The sequence below is a fragment of the Neofelis nebulosa genome, chromosome 11 (assembly GCF_028018385.1).
Source record: "Neofelis nebulosa isolate mNeoNeb1 chromosome 11, mNeoNeb1.pri, whole genome shotgun sequence".
Taxonomy (NCBI): domain Eukaryota; kingdom Metazoa; phylum Chordata; class Mammalia; order Carnivora; family Felidae; genus Neofelis; species Neofelis nebulosa.
The window spans coordinates 24,110,918-24,131,102 of NC_080792.1; the positions used below are offsets into that span (position 1 = coordinate 24,110,918).

Below are 20,185 nucleotides of genomic sequence, written 5' to 3' on the forward strand. Positions count from 1 at the left end.
GGAAGTTGACAAATTTGTGTTTTGATGTTTATCCTTTTGATGTTTCCAAAGTCTAGAAGTGGTATTTCCCCATACTGGTAACTTGTATCTTCTCTTTTGTCAATCTTGCTAGAGGTATGTTGATTTTACTAATCTTTTCTAAGAACCAGCTCTTTGTTTCATTAATATTCTCTATTGTTTTTCTGTTTCAACTATATTGATTTCTGCTATTTCCTTCCTTCTGCTTACTTGCTTGTTTTGGGTTTTTCTAGGTGTTTGAAGTTGAAGCCTGGGGTGCTGATTTGAGATTTTTCCTCTTATATGTTTGCATTTAGTGCCATAAATTTCCCTTTCATTATTGCATTAGCTGTATCTCACAAATATCAATATATTTTCACTTTCCATTCAGCTTAGTTTTTGTTTGTTTTTTTCATTTCCCTTGAAATTACTTATTTAACCCATAGATTGTTTAGAAGTGTGTTGTTTCTTTTTTCTATGTGTTTGGAGATTTTCCTTTTATTATTTATTCCCAGTTTGATTGCACTGTGGTCAGAATACTGTTATGATTTCAATTTTTAAAACTTTGTTGAGTTTTGGGTCTATCCAAGATATAGTCTATCTTGGTATATGTTGTGTTTTCACTTGAAAAGCATGTGCATTTTAGGGGTGCCTGGGTGGCTCAGTCAGTTAAGCATCTGACTCTTGATTTTGGCTCAGATCATGATCTCACAGTCGTGAGATTGAACCCTGTGTTGGGCTCTGTGCTGACAGCATGGAGCCTGCTTGGGATTCTCTCTCTCTCTCTCTCTCTCTCTGCCCTTCCTTCCCCCTCAAATAGACATTACGTTGTTTTTTTTTTTTTAAAGAAAAGCATATGCAGTTTGGTAGTGTTGTTGGATGGCTTCTACATCTTTGATGACTTTAGTTGTTCTATCAGTTGTTTAAAAAGATGTTGAAGTTCCCAACTACAGTTGCAGATTTATTTCTCCATTCAGTCCTATCACTTTTTGCTTCACACATTTTGCAGCTTCCTGGTTTGGTATACACACAGTCAGGATTACTGTATCTTCTTGATGGATTGGCCTTTTTATCATTATATAATGTCCCTTTGTTTTTTTGTTTTTTGCTTTGGAATCTTTTATCTGATATTAAAATAGCCACTCCTGCTTTTCTTTAATTTTTACTTAATATAGATGTTCCATACTTTTTCTTTCAGCTTGTCTACATCATTATATTTGAAACGTTTCCTGTAGGCAGTATATAGTCGGATCATGTTTCTTAACCTGCCAATAACTTGCCAATGACTTTTAATTGGTATATTTAGACCATTTACATTTAATTATTGACACATTAAAGCTTAAGTCTGCCATTTTATTTTCTCATTCTATTTTTTGCTTCTGTTTTTTATACCTGCCTCATTTTAAGTTACTTGAACTGTTTTTTAGAATTCCATTTTATCTGTAGTACTTGTCTCTCTTTATAAAGCTTTTTCGGTAGTTTCAAATATTTCCTCTATACATATTTAGAATTACGTTAGGCAGTGATATGATTTTTGCTTTGATTTCAGCAACGTTTGATTTCAGCGATCAAACATAAATTTAGAAAAATTAAGATGAAAAGGAAAGTCTACTATATTTGTCCATATTTATGCTTACCATGTTTTTTCCTTCTTCCTGAGATTTTTTTTTTTTTTTAATCATTTCCTTTCTGTTTAGAGAACTTCCTTTAGCCACTCTTTTAAGGTACATCTGCCGGAGACAAGTTCTCTGACCTTCTGAACCCATTCTGTCCATCCATCTGGAGGGCTCCAACATCCAGCTCGTCCAACATGAGCTCCAAGTGGTGGCTCAACAGACCAACATCAAAATACAGAAGTGGGTGCCACCCCCAAAGTATGGCCAGAGCTAAAAGAAAAAAAATTCTTTTAGAACAGAAAGGGGTGAGGGGAAAGGGCACTGCAATTTATCACAGGGTAAGAAGGGTCTGAGGGGATTTGGGGTTTGTGAGAGTTTTGATGAGGCAGGATAAGCATAAAGAGTCAAGGGTCAAGAGCAGAGAGCAGAGATGAATACATACAACTGCCCTTCATACTGCAGTGCTTTACAAAGAAAGGTTTATATTTCCCCCAAAGAATGCCAAACGAGTACCCCCTTCAAGTTCTAGTCTAAAATAAAATCCTGTAAACTTTAGATCAGGTGAGAACAAGTCTCTCAGCCTAATAAACGTCCCTGGAATTCACGTCAGCAGGATCAGGAAGAAGATATTGATTTGCTCATGAAATTTATAATCGATTGCCATAGAGCCACCTTATCTGACCCCCTCCCCGCTACCTTGACCCCCATTTCACAGAAGAGGCAGCTGGGGGGGAAGGGAGAAATAGCTTTCCTTAATCCTTAGATGGGCGATGACAGGGTCTCTAGTTTTCAGTGTCCCCCTCTCCCTTAAGCGTCTTGGTTCTCATAATCCTCTAACATCCACCTCTTCTACTGCCATCTCTCCACCCTCGCCTTTTAGAAATGAGAAGAGAATGGGGACTGTTCTTCCGTGGGCATATCTGAAATGCTGTATTTTCCATTTCAACGGTCACAAAGCAGCGAAGGCAAACTGTTGTCCTCAAGTTTGAGAATTCTCTAAGTGATCAGGAACTCTTTTCAGATTCAAGACATCCACAAGCTTAAGAAAAAGAATGAGCACATAATGATTTAATTGGCTTTCTCTTTTAATCAAAAACATACTTTGTTACAGAGTTCTCAGGAAAGGTTCAACTATTTCTTAGCCACAGACTTCAACCAGGCAAAAGTATACAGAAAGCCACAAAGGAACTACCGGAGCTTTAGCTGACCAGTTTTCCCAAAAGCAGAAGCTAAGTGTGGCTCTTCTCTGGGTTTTGGCATAGCTGCATTCCTCTGATTTTAGGGGAGGAGACAGAGTTGGGAAATACCATGACCAAATAAGTCCCCACCCCCCCAGTCACTTCCTCCAATGGTTCAGCAGCCCACCAGGTTTTTATCATCTACAAGCATTCATACTTTTCCCTTAAATCACATGTCCAAGGCATTGGCCAGAACCCAATATGTGGAGGAAGTCTGTCAACTCCATGTTTAGCCTTTCAACCAATCCAAGCCCATGAGTCCTTCTATCAATGACAAGCAGCCATAGCAACAGCAGTTGGTTTCATCCCTTCCTCTCCAGCTATCACAGAGCTGGCCTCTACCAGGACTCCCCAACCCCCCACCCTTAACCCACCCCCAAGGAAGGTCCTCAAGGTCCTTGAAAAAGACAAGTTCATTAATGATACTCATCTAAGAATGGGCCAGAAAAGTACTCTGAAAGGAATGCTCCACCCAAAAGTATTCTAATCAAAATGGACCCAACAAGAGCCAAGAATAAAGTGAATGATCATCCACTGGTATGGTTTTCTTCTATCATATGAACCATTTTAATTGATGTGGTTCAGAGGAATTCCCCTGTTTTCAACTTATAAAAGAGATAAGAAACCAAAGACCAGAAGTAATGACCTCTAATATCATTAGGCATTTACATAAGTTTTCAATTTCATTTTAGTTGAAAAAAAATCACCAGCACACAGCATTAAGAGGATGCTGTCACACACACACCAGCCCAAAAGGTAGAATGCCATGACTCAAAAAAAAAAGCCTTAAGAAATCTTTAATCTAGATGATGGGAAAAGAGAATGAAGGCTTTTCCCCTCCTCTCAGTTTTTTTTTTTTTTTTTCTTTTTCTAAGTATTTATTGCAAGGTGGTGCTAGGCCTTTGGTTAAATTTAAGTCTCAAGGACATACTATGTAACTTCTTGTCCATTGGAGAATAGTAATAAAATATCAAGCCTAATCTTATTTGAATAACATGGAAATAAGTAAAAAGCCCCTTCAAACAGCAGAGCAAAACTAAGGAAGAAATCAAAAACTGCTGCGAGGTAGGCAAGGTCACTTAAATTTCGGAGCTAGAACACATCTAGTCCAACTCCCTCATTTTACAGATGAGGCAACTGAGGCCCAGAGAAGGGAAATGACCTGCTCAAGGTCATACATCAAATCAGTGGCAGAGTGCAAACCAGAGTGTACCTGGTGCCAGCCCAGAGCCACCAGTTTTAGGCTGAATAAGAACATGGGCTCTGAGACTTATTGTGAAAGCATCTTAAATACACTGAAAACTATCCACATCAATAGACAGAAATGATTGTCTTCACCTCAGTCCTTCCTATGAAAGAAAGACAGAGGGAGAGAGGGAGGGAGGGAGGGAGGGAGGGAGGGAGGGAGAGAAGGAGGGTGGGAGGGAGAGGGGGCAGGGAGGAAAATGCTTCATTCATTCATTCAAGTCTGATGTTAAAATCCCTGAAAACATTAGCAATTACTTTAGCTACTCCTTGGGGCAGGATATCAGACCCTCAATTCTCATAAAGGCACCTATAGGTCAAAAATATCTGTAGAGAAGGAAAGCCCCAAGATAGGACCCAAAAGGGGACACCAAAACAAAACAAAAACAACCCTCTCATTTCCTAAGGTTTGTTTTTTGTTGTTCATTTAGGATTTTTTTTTTTTTTTTTTTTTTTGCTGGTATCCTCTAGGCAAGGCATGCCTCTGACTACTGATGATAATTTAGTAACCCCTGTAACCCCAGTTTTTGTACGAGCAGCACTGAGATGGAAGCAACAAAATCTTTCAAAATCTTTCAAAGGCGGAAAATATGAATCTGACCCACTTCTCCCTATTTCAACTACCTGAACTCAGCAAAGAATCAGGAAACATTCTAAGCAGTCAAACAGATGTCAGACACCAAAGCACTGAAGGCCTTTTCAATACTTTACAGGAAAGTTTCTTGGGACCTGTCCCAATTTGTCCTTGTGTTTTAAAGGTAGTTCTAAGTCTGGTTATCTGGGTTTCTTGCCCAAGCAGTTGGAAAAACGAATCAGAAAGCGAAGAAGAAACTACAAGGGGAGCTACACACGAAGTGACCTCTCAGAAAGGGAGGATACTGAAAGGTACTGTGTAAAAAAGAAAAAAAGGTAAACATTCAAAACCATAGCAGTCTGCAAAACCTTAGCAGCCCCTGACATCCAAAGACAGGTTGGTACACACAAAAAAACACTGTGTCTAGTATGTTCTCTGATATACACATTAATAACTCCATCCCCAAAATGGCTAAAATAAAAAGGCTTACTGCTTAAATAAGGCAAGTCTGGGTAATGCAGAAAATTCCATTCCACAGTGACAGCAGATAAACAAGATCAACAGCTGGAAGCACTGGCACAAGTGCTTAGGGACAAGGCCAAGCCGAGGATGCTTCTGTGAATGCGGCCACTAACCATATACATCCTTCCTGATCCATCCTGGGAGAAGTTACCTAGTTGTCAGAAAAAAATGGAAAGGCTTGCACAAAAGATTCTCAGAGCCTCTTTTCTGTAATCTTTGCAAAGCAGAATTTAGGCAACTATTCACAGAGAGCTACCTGTGACAAGATGAGGTCTGCCTTTAGAAAGAAAAAAAAAGCATTTCCTTCCCTCTAACCCCCTCTCACAGAGTTACTATAAAGATCAAGCAAAATAGTGTAGTAAGGAGTTTTGAAAACTGGAAGAAAAAAACAGCATTTCTTCATGCTATTATCTGCTAGTCTTAGCCAAGCCCCCTCTACAAAAAAATTAAGTGATTTTGCAGATAACTGCTTTCATATACTCATTTACCTCAGTAACCTAAAATTCATCATCTTCCCAATCTGCTAGCGTTGAATAAAATGCCAGTAAAATGACTTAATGATGAGGAGAACTATAGAAACTATCACCAAAAAGGATTCTGCCCTAGTCAGAATAAAACTGCTTCTTCCAAAAGGCTCTAAAAAAGATCTGAACTAATCTAATTTTGCATAATAGCTAGTGAGTAACTATTAACCAGTTACCACCAAACCACAAGTAGAAATATTTCACCTTATATTCCTTAACCTCCATATATGCATGAGGAGCACCATGGGACAATGTAAAATTTCCCTTTTCCAGATGGGCATAGTCAAAAAGATACCTGCAATAAACTTGTAAAAGTAAGATGTTTACCATCTGGAAGACAGGATATTTTATTTTACCTTCAAAATTTCTATTACAAATACCCCCCTTTATACCACACCCTTCCCCCACAAAAATGGATTTTTAACTTTGAAATACAACACAGCTAACATGTATTCAGTTTCCTTGGATAATTCGAGGATGGTAATCCTTAAACTAGACCACCCAACCTGTGAACCTACAATGACTACAGGAAGGATGGGACAAGAGACCTATTTGGTGGGTAGGTCGATACAAATGAGCAGTGTTTCTAAAAAAACAAGGTTCTATGGCAGTGATTTATTATCATTATCTTTGTATACCAGGGGTAGCACACTATAAAAAATGAGATAGGGCATATCCCTCAAAAGAATCTACTCCCTGGAAAATAAAGGCAACACCATTTTAGGATTCCCTTTGATAACGCACTGAAAGGCACTGGACCAAAGTGGAATGGCCTCATACTGGATTAGAAGGGTACTTGGTTCAACTCTCAATTCAGCTTGCACTGAAGTTCAACATTTTGAGATATGAAATAGCTGGAGAAAATCTACCCGGAACCATATCCTCAAAATAATCAGAGTCTGAGAACTGCAGAAACTATTCTACCCTAAAGTAGCCATAAAATTTTAAACCTAGTGATTCTTGAGTCTTACTCATCAAAGATGACTATCTCTAAGAAATGGAAATACTGTTTAACAACTAAGCTCTCAAAAATAACTGATCATGAACATACTAGATGTTTTCTCAGAAGCATAAGACTGAATCTAGGTACAAACATAAAGCAATTAACAACTAGAAGTAATGCTACATACTGGTAGTTAACATTATGGCTCTTAGTAGAAAGAAACCAAGACAGGTGGCTTGGCCTCAAAGAAAGACTTTTTTAGCAAATATTTCCACACACTTTCCCCAGACGATTAAACAGGAAAACCTTCCTTAAAGGAGAAAAGGAGGCAACGGATTATATCACAGCATGCTAATCAAATGATCCTAATCAAATAATCTGGATTTAAAAAATCTCTCATCACTCCTATTCTTCATTCACAGTAAAATGGACCTAAAGTCAGCAATTTCTAGAGAATGAAGATCTTTTTTTAAAAAATCTGCCAATAAAACTTAAATCACCAAACTTTTACAGATTAAAATTTGGTCTTTAACAAAAGTATCCGTAAGTACTCAAGAGTTCAAATGAGCTTGGCAGAGAAAATATTTTAAAACAAAACAAAACAAAAAATGTAGCTTGGATCCAGATCTATGTTTAAATCACAATAAGCAAACTCAGTGGTTCTCCTAGGATGATCTTACGAAGACGACCTTCTGAGCAAGGAAGCAGAAGACTTACTCGTTTAAGTCATTTAAGGATGACTATTCTAAGTGTTTCTCAAATCTCATACTTGTAACACACCTTCAAGAATCTTATTACACCTAAGAAGGCCCTCCAAGCAAAACATAAAAGCATCTGAAAGATAATCCTTGGTTTTATTTCACACTATTTTATCCTGTAGACAATCTATTTACCTTGTAGACAATCAGGCCTATTTTGCTACAGTAAAATAAAAGCTAAAACAAAATAAAACAAAACAAAACAAAAAAACCCCAACCAACTCTACACTCGATACATAATGTCCGTGGGGAAGTCCTGGCAGAGTGTGAGGGAAACCAAAGCTGTCCAATAGCACTGGCTGTTGCCTGTCATTTAGTAGAAGGTATCTTGCTTCTGAGGTTCAACTCAAAAGTGCAAAAGAAAACAAAACTTAAAAATCAAACCTAGAATTCAACTTTGTATGTTGAGATTCGGTTTTATTTAGGCTACTAGCTAAGTAAAAAGCATACATATTGTGTCTGTGGTACAGTCAATACATTTGCAACTTTTCTACTTAAATTCTCTATACAAAGTCACTGCCAATTAATATGATCATTGATGGCAAAGGGCTTAGAATAACCAAAAGGTATAAAAAAGTTTGCAGTCTTGCCCCAAGATACAAAAACTGAATATTAAACAATGTCAAAACATACATGATTTAAACAGTATACGAAAAAAAAAAAGTCACACATCAAATCAAGTACAAAAATATCCAAACTAGCTATTATGAACTGTAATGTTTCCATTATTCTGCACAGTATTTAACATAGAATTTAGCAGTTTCCAAAATACTCACTTAGTTTAAGCATTGCCACTTTTGCAGAATGGTGAGATATTAGGTGAAGTGACACTGCCTTTAGTGTTTTTAAAAATACAAAACCTTTCCTTATGAATTAATGAAGGAAAGAAATTCCTCTTCTAGGCTCCGCAGTGACCACCTTGTGCCTAGAAATATAAAAGAATATATCTACTGTATAACAGGGCAAAAGAATATTTCTTGACAAATAGTTACCCTGAACAGGGATAACAAGTGTAAATTTTAAATGGTGTATTTTTGTGGGTGATTTTAAGGAATTCCCAGTATACACACAGATTAGTGTTTTGCCTTGGCAAAAATAAAACTGAAGTTGCAAGACCATCTGAATTGAAATCGTCTTCACTCGTTTTAACTTGCAAAAAAATATTTTGGATAAAAGGTTATATAATACATTACTATCTTATTTTTTAAACACAGAGTGAAGTTGCTCTTGGTAAAATTAACTCACCCACATGGCACAATATTTTGGAGTAAAGTATGTTCAATAATAACAACTTGCACACAAAATAACATAGGTGAATTAACTTTGAGAACTTCTCTCCTGTAAAATCAGCAATATTGAATTTATTCTGTAGAATAACACATGTATCAATGTTCTGCATATAAAAGGCTCTAAGACATTTTAAAGGGCTAAATTTTCCAGCACTGGAATGATTCCTTCATACATAACTGGTAAAGATTTAATAAGAATGTGTTTTTCCTGATCTTCAAGCTCTGAGCCATGCCTGAAAAGTTCTAAGTAGGAAAAAAAATTGTTTTAATCCAGTTTCTGTCTGCTAGGAGCAAGGCAGCAAACACACTTTTCAACCCTTTATGAAAAAAGCAGAACAAAAGTGAAATATATCTTCAGATTATAAACAGGATTGTATTTTATAGTCCACCATCCTGACAATGTTAAGGGCCCCAACAGTGAAAGACCTCAGTCTAAAGGCTGTGGGTCAGCAATCGGCATGGTATGAAGCACTTCATCTAAGAGCTGGAGGGCCCGGTGTAAGTGAATCTCGATCCAGCAAGGCGTTTCTTTGATGCTCTGTCTTGGGTAATCCGGTCCCCAGCCCTTCACAAAACTCATCCTGAGTATGCACAAACGGCGAAGGTCATCGACACCAATGCCGGCAGCGGCTGACAAACCTAACAGAAAAGATTTGGAAGACGTCAGAGGGACAGGCTGATCTCTTCCATCCTCCCTACACCTTATCAATAAAGTGACCAGCTTTCTTTACTTCATTCTCCCCAGCATATAACTTCTCTGTCAAAGTGCCAAGAAGTTAAGTGTAGATCTACGCTTTATCAACAGGGACTGAAAACTTTTGGTTAAGACAATTCACATTCCACAGGAGTCTTCTAGCTACCAGCAATTATAAAGTAAATTACCACAATCCACCAACACCCCACCTATTTTTCTCTTTAGAAGGAGAGGTGAAGGTGAAAAAATAACTTGTTTTTAAGAGGTAGCACATGTCCACAGGTTGGTTCTAAGAACCTTACTGTCTGTCTAAACAGCCTGGTTCAATGAAAGACATGACTAATAACGAGACAGTTAATAGTCCTGGTTCCACTAAGACTTCTTGGATGACCCAGATGATGTCTGTCTCTCAATTTCACAGTGTAACAGAGGTACCGTGCAATTACTCAATGGGGGCAGTAGATAAGAATGAGAAATTTAATAATAATTCTGGCCTCTTTAGTAAAAGCATGTTTATAACATCAACACTAGCAAATTAATGGTTTAGGTGCTCAAATTTTTTAAAAAGTCAAATTCTCTAAGGGAATATGCCTCATCTACCTCTACACTGTAAACTCCTGAACATAAGTCACAAAGGAGATTCTGCATCTAATTTTCCAGTCAGAACATACAGTCATATAGTCAGTCTCCATTCATCAATATCACAGTGAAACTAGTGGGAGGAGTCTGCATGTGCTGTACAGAAACCTGCAGGGCCGCTGCAGTTTCTTAGCCAGTGTGATTTGCTTACCACACTGAAGAGGTTAAGAACAGGGGTTGAATGAATCACTAGTTATGCCTTCAGACGTGGAAGATGGGTGCCACGTGTTTCCATCATAAAAGTCTATAGTCAGGAGTTTAACTCTGCAGTAAAAAATTCCCCATCAGTGTGAAACCTGGCACACAGTTCAATTTTACCCTAAAATTAAAAAAAAGTCTACAAGTTATCAAAATACCACCCTTACGTAAGTTTTCTCTCCATGCTTAGCATACTTAAAAAAAAATTTGGAGAGGTACCTAATTCTGAACTTGAAATATGCTCTCCTTCTAGAATAAAGCCAAGCACATTGGTGATTACAACCCACCCTTGCTGGTGAGGCAGGAATTAAAAGCATCAACAAAAAAACAGGAGATTGATCAATATAATCTAACAATAACCCCCTTTCTCCTTTATCCCATACTCCCTTTTTGATACAAAAAGAATGAAGACAGTGTCCTAGACAAAGGACAACTATTACAGAAAAACAGTTTTTTACTAATTCAAAAATGTTATCATCCCAGTAAAAGAACACTTTAGTTTCCATTATTGCCTGAAGTAACTAATCAGCTGAGTGAATCAAGATAAAGTGCCAACTACTCCACTTGACAACAAAGTATCAAAAGCATACTTACTGATAGCTGGAGCTATTCCACCTACTGATCCAGGGCCAGGGATGTTTCCTGCCACGGCGGCGGCCTGCGCAGCGGCTGCAGCTTGAGCAGTGGCCGCCTGCTGCTGCATCTGCCGATGACACTGACGCAAATCAAAGACCTTTAAACAAAAAGTGCAAGTTCAATGCTATGAGTCCATCAGAAGAGATTCTACCACACATCAAAAGCCAATGCAAAATCTATTTAAAGCTCATAGCTTCATTTAGCTCTCAGAATAATTAATTTAAAAACCTAAGTTTTTATGTCGATTACAGCTGGTGGTTAGAGAAGGGGACTGGAACTCAGCCTAAAGGTACACTTCACTATCAGCAGGGCTTGGGCTGCCACCGGCCTCTCCAGCCTTTATCTAGCTCAGCAAGGGTCAGTCACATTGTCCTTGTGAACAACCACCACTTGCATAAAATAAACCACCCTTTCGTAACCAAACTGCTGAGAGTTCTCTTTAGGCTGAATTGATTGATGGCCTTGGTCACAGGGCCAACTTCTTTACCATTCTAGCTACTTGGAGGTGTGTAATAAATGGCACTGTCGCAATTTAAGAAAGAATCTATATTTTTTAGAGATGTATGCTTTAGTACACAGGAGCAAATTCACATAACATTCAGGACTTGTTTCAAAATACTTAAGAAATAAAGGAAAAAACGACAGCTCAAGCAAATGTAAAATGTTAACAACAACTGAATCTCAGTGATGGGTACACAGGATTTCATTAAACTACTTTTTCTCTACTTTTCTGTATGTTTGATAATGCTCATCATTTAAAAAAAAGTTCAGCTTTGAATTCTGTCACTAATTAATTACATGGGCTAAATTAAATTTCTTAACCTCTCTAGAGTCTCAACTTATCTATAAAATGGGAATGCTAAGTGTACATGCTTTTTCATAGAGTTTGTAAACTTGGCATAATATACATTAAGCTCAATGTAACATCAATAAATGTTACCTAATATTTTGGTTCTGGCCTCCCCTGCACCATTTACCTTTCAGGATGAGTTAAGGAGTTCCTAAGTACTCCGGGTGGTTTATCAGCCACACCAAGGGTTGGTTATGGGGATTGCCACTTTTACCCTTAATCCTTATGAAAGTACTGACATGCTTGCTCTTTAAGTAAGCAAGAGATTATGAATGATAAGCCGTATCATCTTTCTAGTAAAAAACCAACCTCCTAAAATAATGTATTTGCTTATATTTGCTTTTAAAAAAAGCACTGAACAATCAGCAAACAGAGTGGTCATCTACAGAAGCTGTGGGAAAGGAAGACAAGGACAGAGTAGAAACAGGCTGTTCAATGCAAACTTTAATTTCAGAACCATGTGATTATATTCCTTATTCAGAGTAAATTAAATTTTTAAAAAGTCCTCTTAGTATGCACAAAACCCAAATATGAGCAAGCATAATTATCCTTAGCAAGAAAAGAAAAGATCAAATAATGCATAACATATGACTTTCTCAGATAAACAACAGGTTTAGAGCCCAAACCACCAATTTTCAGATGCCTAAAAAAGAAATTATGATTGTCTTTAATCATGGTATCTGGTACTAAAAAATAAGAACACACACGAACAATAAACACAACAATCCTCTCAAAATAGCAAATCACATTTCTATTTACTTACTTCTCTATTCAATGCCTATCTTCTGGCACCAATAAAGGACAAAACTTAAACTATCTCATTTTCTGAAGAGGTATGAATTTGTCAAATATATAGGTATGTAATATCCGGCCAAACTATAAGTTCCGAAAGACTTCAGGACAGAAAGCATGGCAGAGTTAGGTCTGAAAATGAGAAATTCCACTATGCCCAGAACAGAAACCGCTGTTTTTTCAAGATTTCTGAAGAGTCCATTAGATTCTGAACTTTTCCACTGGGCTATGACCTCTCAGAAGACATTATGCAGCACAGCACAAAGCAGGAACTCAAATATTTGAAAAGCCAAATAGCTCTACAACCACTTTTTTTTTTAAGAAAGAAATTAATAAAACTTTTTATTTTAGAGCCGTTTTAGGTTCATGCTAAAATGAGCAGAAAGTAAAGAGAGTTGCCTGTCCCTACTCAAGTACTACTCAAGTACAACCTCCTCCAGCACAGTGGTACATTTGTTACAGTCAATAAACCTACCAAAGTCATAGTTTACTTAAGGTTTCACTCTTGATTTTGTACATTTTAATGGGACTGGACAAATGTATGATGACATATATCCAACACCTGAGTACCATACAGAGTAGTGTGAATGCCCTACAAATCCTCTGTGCTCTATTTATCCTTCCCTCCTTGCTCATCCCTGGAAACCACTGATCTTCTTACTGTCTCCATAGTTCTGACCTTCCCAGAATGTCATGTAGTTAGAATCACAGAGTATGTAGCCTTTTCATATTGACTTCTTTCACTAAGTAATATGCATATAAGATTCCTATATGTCTTCTCATGGCTTGATAGCTCATGTTTTCTTAGGGCTGAACGATATTCCATTGTGTGAATGTACCACAGTTTATCCATTCACCTACTGAAGAATATCTTGGTTGCTTCCAAGTTTGGGCAATTATTAAATTAGTAAATTATTAAATTATTAAAGCTGCTATAAACATCCCAGTGCAGGTTTCCGTGTGGGCATACGTTTTTAATTTACTTGGGTAAACACCAAGGACCCTGACTGTTGGATGATATGGTAAGAGTATGTTTAACTATGTAAGAAACTACCAACTGTCTTCCAGAGTGGCTGTACCATTTTGCATTCCCACCAGCAATAAATGCGAGTTCCTGTTGCTCCACATCCTTGTTAGCATTTGGGGTTGTCAGCATTTTAGATTTTGGCCATTCCACTAGGTATATAATGGTATCTCATTGTTTTAATTTGCAATTCCCTAATAAAATATAGGGAACATATATATGGTATACATATCATATATATGACATATATATATGATATACATACATGTATATACATATATACATATATATATATGATATACATATGCTATCTGTATATCTTCTTCAGTGAGGCATTTATTCATGTCTTTTACATATTAAAAACATTTTTAATGTTTATTTATTTTTGAAGGGAGGGGGCAGAGCACGAGTGTGGGGGGAGGGCAGAGAGAGAGGGAGACACAGAATCCAAAGCAGGCTCCAGGCTCCGAGCTGTCAGCACAGAGCCCGATGTGGGGTTCAAACCCACGAACCACAAGATCATGACCTGAGCTGAAGTCGGATGCTCAGCCAACTGAGCCACCCAGGCACCCCTACACATTTTTTAAAATATTTATTTTGAGGAGGGGGGGGAGGGAGGGAGAGAGGGAGGGGGAGAGGGAGGGAGGGAGAAAGAGAGAGAGAACCCACTCAAGTGGGGGAGGGGCAGAGAGAGAGGGAGAGAGAAAATCCCAAGCAGGCTCTGCGGCAATGCGGGGCTAAAACTCACCAACCATGAGATCACGACCTGAGCCAGTATCAAGAGTCGGATGCTTCACTGACTGAGCCTACCCAGGCACCCCCTGCACATTCAAAAAATCAGGTTGTTTTCTTATTGCTGAGTTTTAAAAGTTTTCTACATTTTAGATAACAATCCTTTATCAGATGTGTCTTTTGTAAATATTTTCTCCCAGTCTGTGACTTATCTTCTCATTTGCTTGACAAACTTTCACAGTTTTTAATTTTAATGAAGTGCAACCTATCAATTGTTTTTCATGGGGCACTTCTGGTGTCATACCTAAAGTCACCACCACACCCAAGGTCATCTACATTTTCTCTGATGTTCTCTTCTAGGAGTTTCATAGTTTTGTGTTTTACACTTCACTCTTTACAACCAAAAAAAAATTTTTTTAAAACATCATTAACCAAGTATGGTACCTATATAGTCTTACTGTCCAGGAGCAGGGAATATACCTTATAAATTCCTAGGGTTCAAATATGCTCTCAATGTACCCTCACCCCCATCATGAATCATTAAAAATAGCCAAAAGATCTTCACACACAGTTCCTTACAATGTTGTAAACAATCACAATTATGAATGTCTTAGCCTAAATCTATGCTAACACCAGCTACACATTATTATAGGTAACCACAAAAAATGAAATTTTATAATATTATCACTTTTATCTGCAGATGTAGAAATTATTTATTCAGCACTTCAGCAAATCCTTCCAGAGTAGATTTATGTAATTAAAGGACTCAAACCAGAACACTTCTAATTACTGGCTATACTGCCAGTAACTGAAACCTAACTAAAACCTGGGTTGCCTCTCTACTACTGTATCTGATCCACTAAACTGTAACAGATTTTATCTGTTCTACTGGATGCTAAAATTAAGGCTACCATTGAAATGTGACCACCTTCCTTTCAGAATCGGAGTTATTAATAAAGACAATTCAGAGGAATCAGAGTTTAAATATCCTTTTGGGCTCAGATCCAGAAGATATTTCTGATCACCACTGCTGACCTAATCAACTCCCTTCCTTCCATTTATTTAAGCATGCTTCCTGTGGTTACTCTCATATAAATTTATTACCTATTACTTAAAGCTCAATGTCAACATCTTCAGAATACTTTCAACCAGGAGTCAAATTTTGACATTTTTCTATCATAAGGCTTAATTACAACACTCTCAGTTAGAATCAACACCAAGAAATAGCAACCCAGAAAGAGAAAGGGAATTGTGTTGTATATTGGGCATGTGAACATAAGACTTCATTAAAAATTTGCTAAGTTACCTGATCTGGAGGTAAGAATCACAATACATCGTAATTGGGAAATCAACGTAAGTGGGGATCATAATAATCTTCAACCTAGCCTACCTATGGTTTAGAAGCCTCCCCTAGCATTTATGTGTTCAAAACCAAACCTGACTCAACATCATCAGGGAAATGCAAATCAATAACCATCACAATGAGATAACACTCTACACCCATTAGGATGGCTAAAATACAAAAGATAGATAATAAGTGTTGATGAGACTGTGGAGAAATTGAAAGCTTCCCACACTGCTGATCAGAATGTAAAACAGTTTAAGTCACTCTGGAAAACAGTTTGGGAGTCCCTCAAAATGTTACGCAGAGTTACCTAATGATCCCGCAATACCTCTCTTAGGTATATACCCAAGAGAAATGAGGACATACATTCACATAAGACCTTGTACACTAATGTTTGTAGTAGTATTATTCATAATATAGCCAAAAAATGGAAACTCCTATATCCATCAACTGAAGAATGGATAAATAAGATGTGGTATATGGAATATTATTCTGCCATAAAATGAATGAACTACACATGTCTGCTATGAGGATGAAGCTTGAAACATTATATCTAATGAAAGCAGTCACAGAAAAGGTGCTTGGGTGGCTCAGTGGATTAAATGTCCAACTCTTAATTTCAGCTCAGGTCATAATCTCACAATTCGTGACACTGAGATGTGCGTCAGGCTCTGTGCTGACAGTGCAGAGCCTACTTGGGATTCTCTCTCTCCCCCTCTCTCTCTGCCTCTCCCCTGCTCATGCATGCATGCTTTCTCTCTCTCAAAATAAACGTTTTAAAAAAAGACAGAAAGAAGTCACAGAAGACCACACTATTCGAATTCATTTATACAAAATGTTCTGAATAGGCAAATCTATAGAGAAAGTAAATTAATGGTTGTTTAGGGCTGAGAGAAATGGGGGATTGAGAAATGATAACTAAAGGGTACAGGGCTTCTTTCTAGACTGATGAAAATGCTCAAAAATTGATTGTGATGATGGCTGCATAACTATGTGGATATATTTTTAAAAATCACTGAACTGTACAATTTAAATGGATGAATTACATGGTATGTGAATTATATCTCAATATCTTAATAAAGCTATTTATTAAGATATTATCTTAATATCTTAAAATAGCTATTTAATAAAGCTATTAAAAAACCTGACTGCCCAGATAGTGGGATTAAGCCTGGTGCTGGGTGTGGAGCCTGCTTAAGATTCTCTCTCCCTCTTCCGTTCCCCTTACCCCCCTCGTTCTTCCCGCACATGTGCTCCCTCTCAAAAACAAAACAAAACGAAACAAAACAAAACAAAACATCTTACTTTTGAGAGCAAAACAACAAGGCCACTTAGAACTCAAACATTTGCTTCATTTAAACCTTGTAAAACGACATTTCATTACATCAGATTTTCATGAATGAAAGATGACTATAATGTCATGAAAGATGAAGGGGGAAAAAATCAACATCTTAGGAGAAAAGAAACTTCACAATTTAGCTCTAGCTTCTTGATTTATAAAATGAAAGAATGGCTCTCCAAACTCATGTTTTCCTCATTTTAATTAAAAAGAGAAAAATGTGTTTGTGTGTGTGTATGCATGTTTGGCGGGATAGGGAGAGGTGTATTCCCAATGTGTGGGTCCTCCTTCCAGAGGTTCATGTTATTTGCATATAACTGACCCCAGTAATATCATCTCTGGTGAGAATCAATAAATCTAAACAGCATTATACAGATCCTCTAGTTATCACTGCCTAAAAAATTAGTAAATTAAGAACATGCCAATAGTTAGACTTAGGGTATATTTGTATGTCCTTCTTTCTAGTTAATAAGATTCTTTTGAAGAACAATAATATGCTTGGTAAACAGAAATCATTCTTTTAAAATCTTAAACAGTTAATATGATAAAAACAGGATATTGTTTTTTACTCCACTAAAATGTCCCACAAGACTGTTATTTATTGTTCACAGCAAAAGCCTTAGATTACTTTGAATATCTATCCATTGACAGTGGTTTATCAAGTGATGATATATCTCATACCTTAGGAGCTTTTCAAGAGCCATTTGTACTAAAATAGAGATGTTACACTTATTTGACAATCCTAAAAAAAATTACTTTAATTGTAGGAGTCTACATTTTTTTTAAGCTCAAATGTTTTAAAATGACCCTATATCAAATAAATTCATAATTCTTGTCTGACACATAGTATATAATCAACACATAGTTCCCTGTCCATTTGCTGCAAATTATTCAAGTAACCCAGAGATTTCCAAGTCAAGATGGATGAGTAAGTATACATGAACACTTTTTTCTCTCTGCTATAAGCACATACAAAGGGTAGAACAATTATTAAAGATATATATCCCTTAAGCCAATCATAAAATTCATATAGAAATACAAAGAGTGGTCAATAGTCAATCCTGAGAAAGGACAAAGTTGAAAAACTCATACTTCCTAACTTCAAAACTTACCACAAAGCTAGAGTAATCAAGTCAGAGTAGTACTGTCATAAGGATTATATACGTGTGTGTGTGTGTGTGTGTGTGTGTGTGTATGTACATATACATATATATATATATGTATGTGTATATATGTATATATATGTGTGTGTGTATACACATATATACATATATGTATGTATATATATGTACATATGTATAATTGTGTGTGTGTGTGTGTGTGTATATATATATATATGTATGTATATATGTATATAAACACAGATATAGCACAGAAATAAGCCTTTACGTTCAAGGTCAACTGAATTTCACCAAAGGTGTCAAGATAATTCATAAGAGAAAACACAGTCTTTTCAACAAATGGTTGCCAGAACTGGATATTCCAATTCAAAAGAATAAAGCTGGATCCCTTCCTTATACCATAAACACAAATTAACTCAAAATGGAGCACAGACCTAAAATAAAGAGCTAAAACTATAAAATACTTAGAAGAAAACATAGAAGTAAATCTTCATGACTTTGGATTAGGTAATAGTTTCTTAGATAAGACGCTGAAGGCAAAAGCTACCAAAGAATAGATAAGTTGAACTACATCAAAATTAAAACCTTTCATGCTGCAAGTCATATCACCAAGAAAGTGAAATGAAGAACAAGCCAAAGAATTGAAGAAAATATACACAAAACATGTATCTTATAAGGGACTGATACCCAAAATATATAAAGAACTCTTATAACCCAGTAACAAAATGACAAAGAACCCAATTTAAAAATGGGCAAAAGATCTGAATAGATATTTCTCCAGAGAAGATATACAAATGGCCAATAAACACATGAAAAGATGTTCAATATTATTATCAATTAGGGCAAATCAAAACCACAATGAGATACTACTTCACATCCACTAAGATGGCTAAAATAGATAACAAGTGTTGATGAGAATACAGAGAAATTAAAACTCTCATATATACATTGCTGATGGAAATGTAAGATGGCATGGCAACTTGGGAAATAGTCTGTCAATCCATCCAAAAACGCTGAACATAGTTACCTTATAATCCAGCAATTCTACTCCTAGGTATATATCCAAGAAACTGAAAACATACATCTACCTAAAAACCTGTATGTGAATGTTCAGAGCAACATTATTCGCAATAGCCAAAAAATGGAAATAATCCATGTGTCCATCAACTGATGATGGATAAACAAAATCTACAGTGGAGAGCAGGGACCAAAGACAGGAGGTACTTGGGTACCAAGATCAAAAAAAGAAGGTGTAGAGGTTAGTAATTTAACTTCTTAGAATAATAAGGAAAGATACAATAGCCAGGCTCTCTGAGGTCTACAACTGGGCACTTGCCCATAAACCAAGTGCTGGTAAAATACTCTGACAGCTAATTCAGAAATGCACCTAGGAATAAAATTCTTGCCCATGGCAGAGATAAGCAACAGAAACCTATGCAATAGGAATTAGGCCCTGAGCATACCTGGGGATTGGAACTCAATTTCCTCATGGGACAAAATTCCTCTACCTCCTAAATATAAGAATTGGTTCTGAGATGTGGATCCCAGGGTGCCAGACTAAGGCAAAACTGCCCTATAGGGAGAAGCAATAACAGGGAGGAAAAAAAATAAAAAGAATTAATTCTCTCAAGACAAATTTGCCAACCAATATAAAATAGACTGCAAAGCATACGAGGAAATCCAACACCACTTAAAAATAACAATAAAGCACAAATAACTAAAATTCCTTGTGAAGAAACTGGAAAATGCAAGTGAAGATAATTCCACCTCCCAGAGACAATTCCTGGTAAGACATTGTACACACCATTGACTTGTGGGTATATATATAAACGAATACAAATATCCTACGTAATGTTTAACAGATCATATTCTATGTATTGTTTAACAACTGACATTTCCACATCATAAATATCCTATCAATAAATGTATTTCAATATTTTATTGTTCTATTCTATTCCATTGTTCTAACAGATCAAAACTATAAATGGTTCTCTACTGTCACGACTTAACATTACTGTTAAATTATCGGAAATTACTGTTAATTTCAGAAGGTGTGATAAATAGCATTGTGATTATGTCTTTTAGAAATATTTATCAATTAGCAATTCG

At 36.7% G+C, this 20,185-nt stretch overlaps 1 protein-coding gene across 5 annotated transcripts in view; it reads right to left on the bottom strand.

The window, feature by feature from the left end:
- Nucleotides 1-2,680: 2,680 nt before the first annotated feature.
- The window catches only part of SMAD4 (SMAD family member 4), a 62,056-nt gene continuing 44,551 nt past the window's right edge, over nt 2,681-20,185 (bottom strand). For 2 of the 5 annotated variants that reach the window (XM_058692065.1, XM_058692066.1), the window contains exons 11-12: nt 10,832-10,970; nt 2,681-9,345 (exon numbers count right to left, since the gene is read on the bottom strand). In XM_058692065.1, the coding sequence (XP_058548048.1) occupies nt 9,134-9,345; nt 10,832-10,970 (351 nt within the window). In that variant the 3' untranslated portion in view covers nt 2,681-9,133. Of the gene's footprint in view, nt 9,346-10,190; nt 10,304-10,336; nt 10,359-10,831; nt 10,971-19,539; nt 19,650-20,185 lie in introns of those variants that run through there. The other 3 variants (XR_009250931.1, XM_058692067.1, XM_058692068.1) reach the window with 3 other exon arrangements.